Source organism: Oncorhynchus tshawytscha, linkage group LG03 (assembly GCF_018296145.1).
Source record: "Oncorhynchus tshawytscha isolate Ot180627B linkage group LG03, Otsh_v2.0, whole genome shotgun sequence".
Taxonomy (NCBI): domain Eukaryota; kingdom Metazoa; phylum Chordata; class Actinopteri; order Salmoniformes; family Salmonidae; genus Oncorhynchus; species Oncorhynchus tshawytscha.
In genome coordinates, this window is record NC_056431.1 from 43,559,311 (window position 1) to 43,572,387 (window position 13,077).

General features: G+C 44.2%; 1 protein-coding gene and 1 long non-coding RNA gene across 2 annotated transcripts in view; both read left to right on the top strand.

Annotated features, from left to right (window-relative positions):
* The first annotated feature begins 1,649 nt into the window (after positions 1–1,649).
* LOC112245538 lies at positions 1,650–3,519 on the top strand. The gene is made up of 3 exons (XR_002952759.2): positions 1,650–1,888; positions 3,168–3,282; positions 3,438–3,519. It is a non-coding gene; the product is annotated as an uncharacterized LOC112245538 (long non-coding RNA).
* Positions 3,520–11,530: 8,011 nt separating this feature from the next.
* LOC112224163 (collagen alpha-1(XXVIII) chain-like) overlaps positions 11,531–13,077 on the top strand; it is a 37,932-nt gene continuing 36,385 nt past the window's right edge. The window contains exons 1-2 of the mRNA XM_024387523.2: positions 11,531–11,691; positions 11,992–12,171. Of these exons, the coding sequence (XP_024243291.2) occupies positions 12,000–12,171 (172 nt within the window). The 5' untranslated portion in view covers positions 11,531–11,691; positions 11,992–11,999. The remainder of the gene's footprint in view (positions 11,692–11,991; positions 12,172–13,077) is intronic.

Below are 13,077 nucleotides of genomic sequence, written 5' to 3' on the forward strand. Positions count from 1 at the left end.
CAGCCTATAACCCACACCTACACACTCATGTACCAATCTGATTGATTGTGTTGTGCAGTAAGCAGGCTCAGGTGTATAACTGTGGCTCCTTCCACCATCAAAGAATCGGCAAGAGGGCCAACCATGGAGAATAGTAAGACACTTCAGTATCTCTATAACTACGATATTATTGTTTGTCCTTGTGTGTCTGTGCATGTTTTTCAGAAAAAGTACTCTGCAGCCACTTAGTGTGGACACCAGGTGAGGCCACACACACACATTCCTGTTGAAAACGGTCTCTTTAAGTACCTTATTTTCTCAATAACAGTCTCTCTCCTTCACTTCATCCCTCTCCACCCCTTCTCCCTAAATCCTCTATGTTATGTCAGCTCTGTCGGTGAACCCCTCCCGCATCTGAACTGGCTACATAGAGGGCACAGCATGATCAGAGGTGAGAGGTCACTTGGTCGGCTCAACAGGAAGTATTATTAAAGAGATGCTTTCCATTGAAATACAGATAGAGATGTAGTTGTCCCAGAGTTAGTGATCCAAGGTCAGTTTTGCATTTCACCTCCTGATGATTATGATGACTGACAGTGTTGGAATAAAAACAAAAACACAAGGCTTAAACCTGCTATCTCTCTCTCGCCATCTGTCTCTCATCTGCAGGTATGTTTTGATGTGAGAGAGGATGCCAACCTCCAGTCCCATCATCGCCACCTCACCCACTCTTAAGATAACCTTCGGGCTGACTGGAGCCCAAGGCTGGTTTAGGAGACACCACTAGAGACACTATAATGTAATTGTGATGAACTGAGAGAATATTAGGGTAGCACTGTGATTCATTAATCATATGCTATCTTCCCTGCTCCTCTGTTCTTACCTCTTTCCCTTTGTCTTTTACACCTCTCTCACCACCTCTTCTTTCTTCGCGTTTTTATAATGCACACCAAATGTGCATTGAAGTACAGATTGAATTTATATTTATAATATAATAGTACAATTATAATATTTATAATGCATTTATTATGTATTTATAACCCTTGGATAATTAACTTCTTTCAAGAAAGAGTTTCACATTCTCTACTGGTTGAAATGAAGCCTCTCGTGATGAAATACTACACCTATCCCGTGTTTATCAGATCAATGTAGATGGAGGAAATTAGATATTAAGATGAACCGGTTTTAGAGTATTTACATGATGCATAGGAAGTGTAGTGTACTGTTTTTTAAAATTATATTTAAGTATATATGAATTACAAATCGGCCTTTAACTAGTTAATCATGTTTCTAGTCTATTGCATAGTTACAATGTGTAACCATTGATGTCCCAAGACCAGGATTGGTAAACACGGTTGAATTTGATACTCCTGGTTTGGAATATGACTGAAAAAGAATCTCACAGACATTCATATCTGAGCTGCACCTTTATTTGAAAAAGTAAAGTACATGAAAGTACATAAAATTATGCTTAACCATATACACTTGTAAGACAACTTCATTATTCATGATTTTTGCCTAAATTAATATAATTATTGCTAATATTAAACTAATATTTCAAGACTAGGGTGCCAATTGCATTTTTTTCACGTCATTACTGCGAGCCTGTGACACATGGAGAAGGGTTTATTTGTGAACTGCGCACTAGGGGTGTGTCGTGTATTGGATTTTTGTGTGACGACAATAGTGCGGTCGTAACTAGTCCTTATAGCTACTGCTGTCTGCAGATATTGCAAGGAAAATCTGGGGGGGAAAAGTATAAAACTTCTCATTCTCGAGCTAAACAGGCTCTTCAGAACTTACTATTAATTCCCTCTCCCACAATCCGTATGCTCACTATTGACTTTGCTGGTGACGTCAACCATTTCTCTGCTGCGCTGTGCTGCCTTTGCTCTGAGTGGTGCAGCAGGTAAGACAAACTGAACCAAGAACACACACTGAATATCTGGCAGGCTATTCCAGAGGCTGGGGTTTAGGTAACTTCATTTTTATTTTTTTATGAACTCGTATACCACTTCTCTCTGCGTACGGTTTGAAAGAAGGTAGTTTCTGGAGCCATTGCTACCTAGCATTTGCTCAATGACGAAGTCTACAGGAACAGCTAGCATGCTAATGTAACGGATTTCATCCTGGGAAGGAGAGGCGGACCAAAATGCAGCATGGTTATAGTTCATGTTTTTAATATATGAAAACTCACCATGAACATAATACAAAACAATAAACGTGGCAAAACCAAAACAGCCCTATCGGGTGCAACAAACACAAAGACAGGAAACAACCACCCACAAAACCCAACACAAAACAGGCTACTTAAATATGGGACAATGACTAACACCTGCCTCTGATTGAGAACCATATCAGGCCCAAACACAGAAACAGACAAACTAGACATCCAACATAGAATGCCAACTCAGATCACACCCTGACCAAACAAAACATAGAAACATACAAAGCAAACTATGGTCAGGGTGTGACAGCTAAAAACCGAAATGGTATCTATGCGTTCATCTGACTCTTAGTAAGACTTAATTTCCTAAATCTAACATTATCTCTTTCAACATATGAAGAGCATTGGTGAATCCAAATGTGCCTCAAGCTTTTCAAATGGTTATAGTTTAAATGGTATCAAAGCTGTATACAAGCAACCAATTTAACTTGGCAAGTCGGTTAAGAAGCTATTCTTTATTTACAATGACGACAAGGGAACAGTGGGTTAACTGCCTTGTTCAGGGACAGAAGGACAGGTTTTTACCTTGTCAGTTAGGAGATTTGATCCAGCAACCTCTCGGTTACTGGCCCAACGCTCTAACCACTAGGCTACCTGCTACACCGGCATGTTAGCATTAAGTGAAATTCATTCCAGACCAGTCTGCAAGTTACTAAAGTTTGAATGGTTTTTCTTGGTCAAGTGGTGTAAAACTTAACATTCAAGACTACACCCATTGAAATGCTTTGGGATTTATACAGATGGTTATAATGTGAAAAGTATAGGTAGTATCAATGTTTTTTTCACGCAATAGTGCCAGTCTGCACATTTAAGTTGTGGGTAGCTTTTATGGTTTACAATGTGTGGTGGAAGAAAGGAAATGGCTATTGGATTTTAGAAGTTCTTGCTTCCTGCAAGCATACCAAATAACAATGTGAATGTGGGATTTCTTTGCTGCTGAGACTACAATTCTCCCCCACAGGACAGGCAATGGTTCTGGACTGATGGCTCCAAATTTGATTACCACAAGTGGAATAAAGGAGAGCCCAATAACTATCAAGGTGCCATTGATTCATGCATTTTGATGAACTGGGCAGGTACTGTAAGCCCACTGTCATTTCACTGATCTATTCATCAAATTAACGTTTTCATAGTACATTTGACAAATCTCAGATACAGCCAAACGTACACTATTCTGTTTTGTATGCATTTGCGTTGATTTTAATAAATTTATGTTCTGTTTCCTCTTCAGATGAGAAAGGTTGGAATGATTCAGCTGGTAGAGACAATGTCTTTCCCTCTGTGTGCTCCCTAAGAACCTTTTTCAAATAAATGTTCTGTTTACTGTTCAAACAAGTCATCTGGTTATGAGTTTTTTAATTATAAGACGATATGAGCAAGCTCCTACTAGTGGCCAATTTCAAAGCTACCAGAACTTCATCTTGGTGACATTAACTCAGTCCTCTGGACCTCAAGGGGTGCATGTTTTGGTTTTTGCCTTGACTACACAGCTGATTTGAATGATCAAAGCTTGATGATTAGTTGATTATTTGAATCATCTGTGTAGTGCTAGGACAAAAAACAATATGTGCACACCTTGGGGTCCAGAGGACTGAGTTAGGGAAACCCTGGCCTAGTGCCTTGTCATTCTATTACCAAAATACCACATTCGGGGTATTTTCTAATCCTTCATGATGTAAGTTAACAGAAGTCACATCCAAGGTAGGCCTACATCATAGTAGTCAAACCAGTTTGGCAATCCACTACTGTTCTGCCTTCCACTGGCATGCTGTTATGTTTCAGTTTGCACCAGATGACAGAAAACAGGTAGGAAACACTGCCATAGGAAGCCCCACCCAGTTAACTACTTTGAAATGGTGAAAGTCCTCAATAGAGCTGCCCATTCGAAAACTGGCTTTTGGGCATGAGTTTTATGGCAGTCACCTAACTTTATAGGGCCTCTAAGTAGACTACACCACCTTTTTGTTTAATGAGAAGGACCCCAACCTTAGAATGGCCTATTAGTTTCCCTTGTACAAATCACCAAATGAGGGAGTTTTAGAAAAATTTGCAAAGTCAATTTTATTACAGCTTAAAAATTTTCACAAGTTGGAATATTGTTTCAGATATTTAAAATGCTGCTGTCTAGCCGACCACCAGACACGGTATCCGCCCTGTGTCCCCAGAGAGTTGGAGCCAGGCCCCAACACGCCATCCCTGCCCCCAGCATGCAAATTCTTAAACCAACCACTACAAGCCAGCAATATGAGTGCACAAAATCCCCCCCAAATGTGATGTAAGCCTGGACTGGCTCGCTATTTACGTTTTTTCTCCTATCGAATTCAGGTATACAATAAGCAGGGTTAAGGCCCAGCTGAGTCCGCCATTGTCAGACATTTCTCTGGCATGCCCTTGAACTGCAGCATTTTATTTCTATCTAGCCCAAAACAAATGACTTAACTCCACACTGCCCATTCAGTCACTCATTCACACCTGTAGGTAATTAGGACTGATTGGTTTTGAAGGTCAACTACAAACTGTAGGCATCATCATCCAGGTAAATGTTGCAGCAGGCCTGGGCACCACATGCTATAGCCAGGCTGAGACAACCAAACGCCTGCCATTATTGGACAACGGCAATGTGTTGCCCAACTGTATGCTCTCGTAATATTAGTTCAGAGTAGAGAGAACAGGCTACCTCTGGTCTGGAATAGTGAGTGAATATAGGCAACCAAACTACCCCAAAATGAGTGAGTATAGGCTACCAAACTTCTGCCATTATTGGACAACAATGGGAATGTGTAGCCCAGGCTCTCCTGACATCGGCTACTGAAGTAATATCACTTATGCATGGAACCTTTTGGTATGGCAAAATCCCCACCAAAATGTGTGACTGATCGATAACGACATCAACATAATGACCTCTGATTGTTCCCTTCAAAATGACATGGTCATAACCAAACCCTGCTCTCTAATTGGTCCCTTCCTAATATCGTCATAACCCTGCTCTCTGAGTGGTCCCTTCATAATGACATTATCATAACCTTGCTCACAGATTGGTCCCTTCATAACGACATTATCATAACCTTGCTCACAGATTGGTCCCTTCATAATGACATCATCATAACCGTGCTCACTGATTGGTCCCTTCATAATGATGTTATTACCCTGCTCTCAGATTCATATATGCTTACTAACAAGAGAAGTGACTCACTGCTCAGTCAGCTGCTTTAACATCTTGCCAGAGTTGGCACAGGTTTGTTCCTTAGGCATTTGAACTAAGAGAGCCAAAGGTTCAAGATAAACAATGCATCGGATAGAATCAACAAGGTTTCACAAGCGTGCATTTTTTTAAACATTATATACCGGTAAGATACATTGAAAGGGTTGTCATCTCAATCTTTCTCTCTTGTCAGTGCAAAGAAGGTTTGGGAGTAGAGTTAACCAAGCCATTATTCAGTGCAACATTCTTGAGTGTCAGTTCTCCTCTGATTACTTGCCGCCTGCAGGTCCGGAATAAAACGTCTCGTCACCCAGAGCACAGCTGGCGTAGAGTTGTATTATTCCCAACCAGTCTGCACAGGACCAGCCACCACTCGCACCATACCGGTACTAAGGTCAGGGGCCAGCCAGCAGCAGAGTGCAGTCAGATAGTAATCTCTTTAAAGGATTCCGGAAGATCAAGCAGCACTTCATCAGGTTAACAACTGCTTTTCCACCGTGAGGATACCCGAGTTTAAAAAAATTGTGATCGAAATGGATCTGTTTGGCCCTTCGTGTTACTACCACTCTTGCTCACATTGTCACACAGAACTTAAAGCACACACAGACACACTAGAAATAGTTCAATTCATATCAGATATAAATGTATTGTGTGTCTGTCATTGAGGGATATCTTTGCTCCAAGGTTCAACTCAATATTAGTAGGGTGTTCCTAATCTTTGGAATACTCGGTGTATATCCATGCCTCCCAACCTCAATATGTGCCATATGTTCACTTCAGCCTGCCTGCTATTAACCATTGTTCACATATCCCTAGTTCCCTACGGCTCATTACACAAAGCTTAGCTGCACTGAACTGAAGAAGTCATCTCAGTGTGGAAGCTTGAGTATTCTGACCAACAGCAAAATCAGCAAGAACGGATACAACCCCAAAGTTTTTTAAAGTTTTTTAAATACACAGGTATGTCTGGCACTCCTCATGTTTACATATTTTGCATTACTTGTCACGCCTTGGTCGTAGTATATTATGTTTGTCTTCATTTATTTGGTCAGGCCAGGGTGTGACAGGGGTTTTTGTGGTGCGTTTTTGTCTTAGGGTTTTGTGGGGTGTCTAGCATAGTCTATGGCTGCCTGAGGCGGTTCTCAATCAGAGTCAGGTGATTCTCGTTGTCTCTGATTGGGAACCATATTTAGGTAGCCTGGGTTTCACTGTGTGTTTGTGGGTGATTGTTCATGTCTCTGTGTTTGTTGTCACAAGATAGGCTGTATAGGTTTTCACATTCCGTTTGTTGTTTTGTAGATTTAAGTTATTTCATGTATCGTTCATTTTCCATTAAAGAACATGAGTAACCACCACGCTGCATTTTGGTCCGCTTCTCCTTCGACGGAAGAAAGCCGTTACAGAATCACCCACCACACCAGGACCAAGCAGCGTGGTGACAGGCAGCGACAGCAGAAGCAGCGAAAGGAGGAATGGACATGGGAAGACGTTTTGGATGGCAAGGGTTGTTACACTTGGGAGGAGATACTGGCTGGAAGAGATCGCCTCCCATGGGAACAGGTGGAGGCACTTAGGAGAGCAGAGGCAGCCGGAGAGGGGAGCCGACGATACGAGGGAACACGGTTGGCAAGGAAACCCGAAAGTCAGCCCCAAAAATGTCTTGGGGGGGGGGGCTCAGGGAGAGTGTGGCAGAGTCAGGGTTCAGACCTGAGCCAACTCCCCCTGTTTATCGTGAGGAGCAGCGATCACAGGACTTCTGGACTTGGGAGGAAATATTGGACGGAAAAGGACCCTGGGCACAGCCTGGTGAATATCGACGCCCCAAAGAAGAACTGGAGGCGGAGAAGCGCTGGTATAAAGAGGCAGCACGGCGACGCGGATGGAAGCCCGAGAGTCAGCCCCAAAAATTTATTGGGGGGGGGGCTCACAGGGAGTATGGCTACGCCAAATAGGAGACCTGCGCAAACGTCCTGTGCTTACCGGGGGGCTAAAAAGACCGGGCAGGCACCGTGTTATGCTGTGGAGCACACGGTGTCTCCAGTGCGGGTGCATAGCCCGGTGCGGTATACACCAGCTCTTCGTATTGGCCGGGCTAGAGTGGGCATCGAGCCAGGTAAGGTTGGGCAGGCTCGGTGCTCAAGAGCTCCAGTGCGCCTGCACGGTCCGGTCTATCCAGTGCCACCTTCACACACCAGTCCTCCGGTGGCAGCTCCCCGCACCAGGCTTCCTGTGTGTGTCCTCGGCCCAGTACCACCAGTTTCAGCACCACGCACCAGGCCTCCAGTGCTGCCGGAGTCTCCCGCCTGTTCAGCGCAGCCAGAGCCTTCCTCCTCTACAGCGCTGCTGGAGTCTCCCGCCTGTTTAGCGCAGCCAGAGCCTTCCTCCTCTCCTGCGCTGCCGGAGTCTCCCGCATGTTCAGCGCTGCCAGAGCCTTCCTCCTCTACAGCGCTGCTGGAGTCTCCTGCCTGTTCAGCACAGCCAGAGTTGCCAGCCTGCATGGAGCAGCCTGAGCTGCCAGCCTGCATGGAGCAGCCTGAGCTGCCAGCCTGCATGGAGCAGCCAGAGCTGCCAGTCTACATGGAGCAGCCTGAGCTGCCAGTCTACATGGAGCAGCCTGAGCTGCCAGCCTGCATGGAGCAGCCTGAGACGTCAGTCTGCATGGAGCAGCCTGAGCTGTCAGTCTGCATGGAGCAGCCTGAGCTGTCAGTCTGCATGGAGCAGCCAGAGCTGTCAGTCTGCATGGAGCAGCCAGAGCTGTCAGTCTGCATGGAGCAGCCAGAGCTGTCAGTCTGCATGGAGCAGCCAGAGATGTCAGTCTGCATGGAGCAGCCAGAGATGTCAGTCTGCATGGAGCAGCCAGAGCTGTCAGTCTGCATGGAGCAGCCAGAGATGTCAGTCTGCATGGAGCAGCCAGAGATGTCAGTCTGCATGGAGCAGCCAGAGCTGTCAGTCTGCATGGAGCAGCCAGTGCTGTCAGTCTGCATGGAGCAGCCAGGGCTGCCAGTCTGCATGGAGCAGCCAGAGCTGCCAGTCTACATGGAGCAGCCAGATCCGTCAGTCTGCCAGGATCCGCCAGTCAGCCAGACTCTTCCAGATCTGCCAGTCAGCCAGACTCTTCCAGATCTGCCAGTCAGCCAGACTCTTCCAGATCTGCCAGTCAACCAGACTCTTCTAGATCCGCCAGTCAGCCAGGATCTGCCGGATCCAACTACCTGCCTGAGCTTCCTCTCAGTGCCGAGCTTCCTCTCAGTGCCGGGCTTCCCCTCAGTGCCGAGCTTCCCGTCAGTGCCGAGCTTCCCCTCAGTGCCAAGCTTCCCCTCAGTGCCGAGCTTCCCCTCAGTGCCGAGCTACTCCTCAGTCCCGAGCTGCCCCTCAGTCCCGAGCTGCCCCTCAGTCCAGTGGGGTTCTGGGTGAGGACTACTAGGCCATGGTCGGCGGCGAGGGTAGACTATCCTAGGACGCGAGGGGGAGGAACTAAGACATTGATAGAGTGGGGTCCACGTCCCGCGCCGGAGCCGCCACCATGGACAGACGCCCACCCGGACCCTCCCTATTGTTTTGACGTGCGTCCGGGAGTCCGCACCTCAGGGGGTTCTGTCACGCCTTGGTTGTAGTATATTATGTATGTCTTCATTTATTTGGTCAGGCCAGGGTGTGACATGGGTTTTTGTGGTTCGTTTTTGTCTTAGGGTTTTGTGGGGTGTCTAGCATAGCCTATGGCTGCCTGAGGCGGTTCTCAATCAGAGTCAGGTGATTCTCGTTGTCTCTGATTGGGAACCATATTTAGGTAGCCTGGGTTTCACTGTGTGTTTGTGGGTGATTGTTCATGTCTCTGTGTTTGTTGTCACAAGATAGGCTGTATAGGTTTTCACGTTCCGTTTGTTGTTTTGTAGATTTAAGTTATTTCATGTATCGTTCATTTTCCATTAAAGAACATGAGTAACCAGCACGCTGCATTTTGGTCCGCTTCTCCTTCGACGGAAGAAAGCCGTTACATTACTCATATGTATAGTGGGGCAAAAAGTAATTAGTCAGCCACCAATTGTGCAAGTTCTCCCACTTAAAAAGATGAGAGAGGCCTGTCATTTTCATCATAGGTACACTTCAACTATGACAGACAAAATGAGATTTAAAAAATCCAGAAAATCACATTGTAGGATTTTTAATGAATTTATTTGCAAATTATGGTGGAAAACTTTTGTTATTGACCAAATACTTATTTATCTCAATACTTTGTTATATACCCTTTGTTGGCAAAGACAGAGGTCAAACGTTTTCTGTTTGCTGGTATTTTGGCCCATTCCTCCATGCAGATCTCTTCTAGAGCAGTGATGTTTTGGGGCTGTTGCTCCAGGACCTTGAAATGCTTCTTACGAAGCCACTCCTTCGTTGCCCAAGGCGGTGTGTTTGGGATCATTGTCATGCTGAAAGACCCAGCCACATTTCATCTTCTGATGGACATGTACTGGCTTAAGCAGGGGGATTCACGTTCTTAGCACTGCAGGATCCCTTTGCAGAAAAACAGCCCCAAAGCATGAGTCCCTGGCAGCGTAGTGTATTACTGATGGTAGGCTTTGTTACTTTGGTCCCAGCTCTCTGCAGGTCATTCACTAGGTCCCCCGTGTGGTTCTGGGATTTTTGCTCACCGTTCTTGTGATCATTTTGACCCCACAGGGTGAGACCTTGCGTGGAGGCCCAGATCGAGGGAGATTATCAGTGGTCTTGTATGTCTTCCATTTCCTAATAATTGCTCCCACAGTTGATTTCTTCAAACCAAGCTGCTTACCTACTGCAGATTCAGTCTTCCCAGCCTGGTACAGGTCTACATTTTTGTTTCTGGTGTCCTTTGACAGCTCTTTGGTCTTGGCCATAGTGGAGTTTGGAGTGTGACTGTTTGAGGTTGTGGACAGGTGTCTTTTATACTGATAACAAGTTCAAACAGGTGCCATTAATACAGGTAACGAGTGGAAGACAGAGGAGCCTCTTAAAGAAGAAGTTACAGGTCTGTGAGAGCCAGAAATCTTGCTTGTTTGTAGGTGACCAAATACTTATTTTCCACCATAATTTGCAAATAAATTAATTAAAAATGTATTTTTCTCATTTTGTCTGTCATAGTTGAAGTGTACATATGATGATAATTACAGGCCTCTCATCTTTTTAAGTGGGAGAACTTGCACAATTGGTGGCTGACTAAATACTTTTTTGCCCCACTGTATATACTGTATTCTTTTCAATCCTATTTTACACTCTTAGTCTATGCCGCTCTGACATTGCTCCCCAAATATTTAATATATTCTTAATTCTATTCCTTTAGATTTGTATGTATTGTTGTGAAATTGTTAGATATTCCTTGTTAGATATTACAACGCTGTTAGAGCTAGGAACACAAGCACTTCGCTACACCCGCAATAACATCAGCTAAACACGTGTGTGTGTGTGTGTGTGTGTGTGTGTGTGTGTGTGTGTGTGTGTGTGTGTGTGTGTGTGTGTGTGTGTGTGTGTGACAAATACAATTGGATTTGATTTGAAGTAACTATGAATAGCTGTTCCATGTATGGAAACGACTTGCAAACCTTTTGCGAACAAATGTAAGATTGATTGAGGCAGAGTCATTAACCCATCAATTACCACAGGACAAAGCATTCTCCACACACAATGAGGAAGACCAGATGAGCCCAATGCACTAAACTCTGATCACATGACAACCACGGTAGGATCCTGTGGTATGTAAGAGGGAAAGTTATTGGTCTTTAAGACAACAACACTTCCTCCCTTATCCATTTTCCTCTTATTTAGTCAAATACAGATGGGAGGGATGGAGTTAAATTTCAGGGATGAAAATAATAGATTTACTCAGGTTAGTGACCCATATACACCACTCGTAAAAATTATGACTTTACACAACCATATCAACCATATATAAGATGCTTGGAAGCATCTTTATCATCTCTACACAACCTTTTAAGTGCTGAAACCCAACCCCAGTCTGCCCTTGCCCTGAGGGCCGAGCAGGAACCAGAGCCTTGGCGGGGTCTTGCGGGATCTGGTGTTCCCTCCTCTTTTATGAAGGAGTAGGGAGAGGCTCAGAGGCTCACAGACACACTGTGCCTCAGGATGGCTATCATTGTTGCTATTGCTGCTACACACTCTAGGAACTAACTAGAACCTTCCATCACTGCTGTTCTTCTCTCGCTACCTGCACAACCCCAGCATTTTGGAACATACACTTAGTGGGGCACAAGGATACCTGGATCTGCAGCACGCAAAAAAAGGAATTTGGATTGTGAGTCTACAAGTTTTGCTCAGTAAAAGGACAATCTGTTAAAAATATATAATAGAGGGAGGGTGTGTGATTTCAAAATTATAAAAATGGGGGAGGGAGAAATGAACAAATCTCATGGTTTCAGATGAAAAACTAGTGCAGTAGATTAATCTGAGGACTTGTTGTGCGCTAATCTTGTGCACAAATATCATTTTTCATATACTCTACATTGTTGACCAATCATGACGTCGTCATCGAACATGAAGTCATCATGTAGATTGTTCTTTAAATAAATAAAAATTCCAAACATTATTATTGCAGGAGGGACAATGATGTTCCCTACAGTGACATGGCTCCTGTTTGTAGCAGGCCTGTTGGGTGTCTGGTCTCAGGACTACTATGAGGAGAGAACAATGAACAAGAGACCCAGAGGCAGGGGGGCCCAGCTGCGAGCTGCAGCCGCAGCCACTGCACCTGACGGGCAAAAACATAATAGACAAGGTATGAGAAAAGACATCCTCTTTTTAATAGTACAGTTGCTCATTGCAAAAGTTGCTCATTTCAGACGGTGCTTAAACAGTGAGATCACAGATGTCTTATAATGTCGCATTTCTGTGACCATAATTCATCAATCCAATAGAAATCAGATTCCAGCTAAACAAGAGGTTGCGCATACATCATAAAATCAAATGCTAAAGTTTTTACATTTGGTTAACACAGGTACAGACAGTAGATAGATATCTATCTTATCAGTGGATGTCCTGTGGTATACTGTACCTGCTATATTCCCAAGGTGTTGATATCCTACGGCATTTTTTAGAACATATGAACATGATTTAGCTTGGTGTTTCTGCCCTTGTGAGAGATGTAATATAAAGATAAAGGGTTTATTTCAGATAGGGTTTTTGGCTTCATAGACATTTTCACTTGACTGTCATAACTTTGAATGATTGCATTTCCAAGTCATTTAAAAATGAGGCAAGATAGAGAACAGTCTTTAGTTGAAGTGCACCGACAGGTAACTGCAAAAATAAAGGAAACACCAACATAACGTGTCTTAGTAGGGCTTTGGGCCACCACGAGCTGCCAGAACAGCTTCAATGCGCCTTCGCATAAATTCTATAAGTGTCTGGAACTCTATTGGAACGGTGCGTCACTATTTGTCCATGATAAATTCCATAATATGATGTTTTGTTGATGGTGGTGGAAGACGCTGTCTCAGACGACACTCCAGAATCTCCCAAAACTGTTGAATTGGGTTGAGATCTGGTGACCTATTTATTTATTTATTTTCTATTTTTTTTTACATGTATTTATATATGTAAACACACACACACACACACACTCTTTAAAGCCCCTATGCTCATTTGAGACCACTCTTTCAAAGTCACTGAAAGTCTTCCTCTA